General features: G+C 39.4%; 1 protein-coding gene across 1 annotated transcript; it reads left to right on the forward strand.

Annotated features, from left to right (window-relative positions):
* Positions 1-1,002: 1,002 nt before the first annotated feature.
* Positions 1,003-3,427, forward strand: npm3 (nucleophosmin/nucleoplasmin, 3). The gene is made up of 5 exons (XM_032541211.1): positions 1,003-1,230; positions 1,411-1,496; positions 1,711-1,830; positions 1,918-2,011; positions 2,796-3,427. Exons 1-5 carry the CDS (start codon positions 1,155-1,157, stop codon positions 2,915-2,917), a joined length of 498 nt encoding a protein of 165 aa, XP_032397102.1. The 5' UTR covers positions 1,003-1,154; the 3' UTR covers positions 2,918-3,427.
* Positions 3,428-5,418: the final 1,991 nt, after the last annotated feature.

Raw genomic sequence — 5,418 nt, forward strand, 5'->3', positions numbered from 1 at the left:
GGGGGGTGTCATGTCATAAAAATGACAGTTTACCAATGTACAATTTGTATGTAAGATACATTAGATTCAAAACTAATAAACCATAATAAGTTCCTATGTTGCTTTTTTTCCTTTTGTGTTGCTCAGATCTTTCTGTAAGCCTGTCTGGACTGAAAGAAGTCTTGCTGTTTCCGTTAAGACAAATAAAAGGAAGGTTATGTAGACATGCAGGATCGGCACTCTAAACTTTCACAAGCTTGGATTTGTGTTGGTTTAAACTGTCCTTTACCAGTCGCAAACAAGCCCCTTGACATGCAAACTTTTATTTATACATAAACCCTTGTATCATGTGTGTATTGTGTGGAATCTATTCACACCTGCTTCTTGGAGAGAGCTCTTGAGCAAAATACATATTTATAAATGGAGAGAATTTCAACTTCAAGCTTTTTTTTACTTCAAGTAAAATACATATTTTGGTTCCTTCCATAGCCAGACATTAGAAAACCTTTTAAAATAGCAGTACAATGTATTGTTTCTATCTTTTCTTTACTTATTAATGTTTTTGTCTATCTAGTCTTAATCAACATTTCAGGTATATTAGGAGCATGGAATCAGAGCTTAAAGTTCTGCAGCTTTACATTTATAAAATACTTAATTCAATACTGTATACAATACAGTACAACACTATACAATACTGTATGCAATACAATATAGTACACATTTCTTCCAGGGGCAGCATTTCGGGCTCACAAATGGTTTCTTGCTTTAACCCCTGTGGAATGTATTGGTCTAATACATCCATTATATTGTTTACACTATAATTATAGTACACGTACTGTATATAAACAGATCCATAGACAGTGATCCCTCTATTTCAACATTCATCTTAAGTTCCTTATTTAGAAAGCTGGCTACATCAATTCATAATGTTCTTGTATAGTACACGGTGTTATAATACATCCATGAAAATACATCTGTGATTGGTCTGTCTGGAGCATGGACGGAAGTCAGAGGTCTGGAAGAAAAAGAAAAAAAGAAAAACGTCAGCCAGCCTCTGGCGCACAGTGATGACGCAGGCAGCCATGCTCGAAGTTTGCGACGCGCTTTTTATTTACCGTGGAGGCTTCATTCGACTTCAGTGTTAACAGCAAACCCAAATTTAGCGTTTTAACAAAATGTCTTGCCACGACGACGAGTGCTCGGAGGATCACGGACTAGCTGGCCAGTCGAAGTTGGAGAGCTTCCTTTTTAGTAAGAACCATTTAGACACAGTTTTATCAGCTCTGTTGACTCACACGTGGGTCTCCTCTCTGATGTTCCGACAGTGAAGAACCTGCTTTGATATTTCTATATTTCAGCAAGTGCACTATATTACATGAAATCCCCCCCAAAATGTCCCCAAAATCATCGTGGTTTTGACGTGTCTTCCAGGCTGCGAGCTCTCCTCTAAAGTGCCTTTCTACACTTTCCAAGGCGACGAAGAGGAGGACCTGGAGCACTTCCTCGAACTCAGGACAGTATGTACTATTGCAACTTGAGTTTGTGTAATCAGATTCACTGGATGCAGAAGGCTTCACCCCACCACTGTAATACAACGCTTACAGGAAAAGAGTGGAATCCAAGGCTGTTGAACCATAGTTTTGTCTTCAACTCGGGCAAACACATGCTTTGATCTGGCTGCCAACCGTTTGTTTAAATGTCTGAATTATTATTATTTATTTTTTTCGACAGGTGTGTCTGGGAGAGGGTGCCAAGGAGGAGAGTAATGTGGTGGAGGTAACGGCCATGAACCACCAAGGAAAGACTATTTCAGTGCCCATCGCCAACCTTCACATCAGCTGTCTGCCCATGGTACAGTACAGTGACCTCTGTCTCCAAGCAGGTTGATGGACCGCACATGGTAGAGATGTATCTCAACTTTGATCGTTGTCTCCTCAGGTGAGTCTGGGAGAGTTTGAGCTGAAAGCCCCGGTGACCATCCGGCTCAAGGCTGGGACGGGACCAGTTACTGTCAGTGGGTTACACCTCATAGGTAACACTTCACCCTCCCTGCGGTTTAACTTTTAGAATGATAAGGAAAAATGCCACATTTGTTCTGATTGGTCTCAAGTCTTGAAATCTCCTATGGGTAACAGTACAACGCTGAAATGTTTAGATCACATTAAAAATCACACTAATCAATGGTCAAGTCAGGATTTTTTTGAAAAATTAGGAGAAACAATTGTTACGATATTAAATGTCATGCATATGAAAAGAAATTGTGTATGTATTATTTGTGTCATTTTCAACTTGTTACAAGTTCATACATACCAAATACTTGATTGTGCTCCTTTTTATGACGTTTGTGACATCCAGCCATTTTCTTTTAATACTATATTTATTTTTATGGCACATGGTGGGAGTAGTTTTTCCTCAAATCTAATGAACTAGAAAGGCGCTCTCCCCCAATGCTTGCTTTATCTCACTATGTCAATGCATTGTGAATTTTCATGAAAAGTTAAATACATCTTTGGGCAATAAAATGGCAAATTTCTTTGTATTGACAAAAAAAGACCTTTGACACTTTTTTATATGTATTTCAATTAAGTTTTAAATATAGGTTGTAACTTATTAAAAAAAACTATCTTTGAGATGCACATGTATCAATACTGCAGCGATTAACTTTTGCTCAAATAATGGTTGAGTGTGTGCATTACCAACTGTGCAGGAAGTTAAAAGGCCAGATGACATAGGGTCCTCTTTCTGACCTTTATAATCAAATAAATCAGTAATAAGTTTAAAACAGTGATTCAACTTTGTCCACTGTTCTTGTGCAGCCTCACAGGTTGAAGAGTCTGACCTTTCTGATGAGGATGACGAAGATGATGATGACGACGAGGAGGAGGAGGAGGAAGAGATCACCCCCATTAAACCAGCAAAGAAGAAGCAAAAGCAGTAGGCGGAGAAGTCCCTGATAGGTTTTTTGGAATGGCCCCACTTAGAAATAACATTTAGAAATATTTCTTTTGTACCGGACGGACACATTTTGCAAAGTTACTACTTCTTCCGCACAGCCAAGGGAATGCTTAACTTAGCTGAACACGCTGTTGGAGGAGCTGACATCATGACGGGCTTTGGCGTTCTCACCTCTCCACCCGTCAGTTTCTCGCTGTGAGTTCTTGGTCTCAGCAGTGGAATTAACTGCGGTTACAACAATCCATTATAGAAGTACTGTTTTTGCTACTTAATGCAACCCAGTCACCACTGATGGATTTATTGCACCAGTGAGTGAGTGAGTGAGTGGGTGGGTGGTTGAGTGAGTGAGTGTTTTAACAGTTAATTAAATGTTTTCGGTGCATGAGAGTATCTTCATTTCCAGTTGTTTGTAGTTCCAAAACTGCCGTTTTTCTATGTGAAATGTCAACCATAAATGTGAAGATTTTGTACTTCTGGTGAATGCATCAAAATACTTTTTGTTTGTTTTTATTTAGCTTCCTTTTGAAATTAAATGGTCATTTTTAGCCTGTTGTATACAAATTATACAGTTTATGTATCTACATATTTAAGTTTTTGTGCCTTTTTTGAAAATGCGCAAGTATGTTGTATTTTAGTTTGTTTTAATGTGTTTACAACCACAGCACTTTTTTAAAGCCCCTGACAATTGTTTAATTTCAGTGTACACCACTTTAACATTAACTGACCATGATTAAAATTGCAAAAAAATACATTTCAGGAAAGAGACGCAAAACTTTTAATGTGTCTGGTTTCATCCAGTTTGACAGTGGTCTGCCATTATAAGTAAATGACCCAGACAAAACAAAAAAAATACAGGAGTCTCCTAAGGGAAATAACAGAAATGGTGTAATTCAAGTAAAGCTGAAGTCAGTGGGGCTACAGGCTTCAAAGGTGAAAAAGCCATAGAACTACAAAACAAAACCATGACAGGAGAGTTAGACAAATAAATAAATAGAAATATTTTACCAGAAAGCACCATTTCATAAGTTGATTGTTGTGAATAATTGGCCAAGTTGACAGTAAAGCACCAACAAAGGACAGCTTATTGGAGTGGCTGAAGGGTGACAGTAGATAGTGGGATATCAGTCAAAGCTTCATGCAGGCAGGTGTGTTTGTAACAGTCTACACACAGCCTCAACTAGTACATACACATCACGTTCCCATCTACGCTGGACAAACATCTTCATATGTGAACATAGTCTTTTTTTGTCTTTGCAAGGCAGCTGTAAACAGCAATCCACTGTAGTGTACTGCACTTATCTTCATTCATACTGTAACTAACTGAAATACAACAGAGCTCCTGTACTCTGATTCCAGTTTGGATAGAGACATAGAGACATAACATTACAAAGACCTATCTTCCTCATGTACATTTACTCCACATTTTAGTGTTTCTTAGCTGTACTTTACTGTACAATAAAGGATTTATCTGGAAGATAACTGTCAACTGCAAAAAGCCAGTAAACCACAGTCCAGTTAAAAGTTTTGCCCATCTGTCACAGTTATCATTCTGTTATCATTTCTGTGGGAAGCAAGCGGGCTGCAGGCATCACGAAGATAAGACTGAAGGAGGAGATACAGGGAAAGTGATGGGTGAAGTCAGAAAAATGTTCCGTGTCGTGGAGTAAAAAGTGTAATATTTCCCTGAGATGGAGTGGAAGTATAAAGTTGCATAAAATGCAAATACTCAAGAACAAGTACCTCAAATTTGTACTTTAAGTACCTTGAGTAAAGTGAAATCTCACGTCTCCTGTCCCTGCGTGATGATGGGCAGCATGTCCGTGGCACAGTGGGACAGTAGGAGAGGGAAAAGTTGAGAGAGAAACTGCTGAGCAGCAGATGTCCATTAGACAAGTTTTGTCCCAACAAATAAGTCATGCCATTTGCGGCCATTGTAACATGAGAAGTGACCATCTGAGTGATGTCCTTGATGGAAGCATTCAGCTAACAAGGAGACTAAGGAGGAGGAGGGTAAGGATTCTTTCATCACAGGAAGCTTAAATAGATGATTTAGCATTATTAGGGTACGGTGGGGGAGCGAAGGGAAGAAACATGATGAGTAACCCTCATGTCACCTTGGCTTGGAGCAGGTGCTGCTGCTTCTTATTTTCTGACTCATAAACCCCGTCCAACTTGGTGTACGCTGAGTGGGAGTTTTGTGAACCTTTATACAACTTTTATTGGGCATAAGGGTTTTATGGTGCAGCGTCTGTGTGGTGCGTTACGTCCTTAACCTTCGATGTAGAGGTTAAAGCTGCGCCCAGAGCACGGCTTGTGACTGTTGCATAGGCAACAACAATCTGCTGGTTAACACGGTGAAGCATGTTCACTCATGTTCATCACTCACTGCCTGATCAAATATAGTGTGGGAAGAACTTGAACTTACCTTCATGTCAAACTCCACTGACATTTGGGGGACAGTGTTAACAGTTCTTTCTTTTTGCT

This window comes from Etheostoma spectabile, chromosome 17 (genome assembly GCF_008692095.1).
Source record: "Etheostoma spectabile isolate EspeVRDwgs_2016 chromosome 17, UIUC_Espe_1.0, whole genome shotgun sequence".
In the NCBI taxonomy this organism is placed as follows: Eukaryota; Metazoa; Chordata; class Actinopteri; order Perciformes; family Percidae; genus Etheostoma; species Etheostoma spectabile.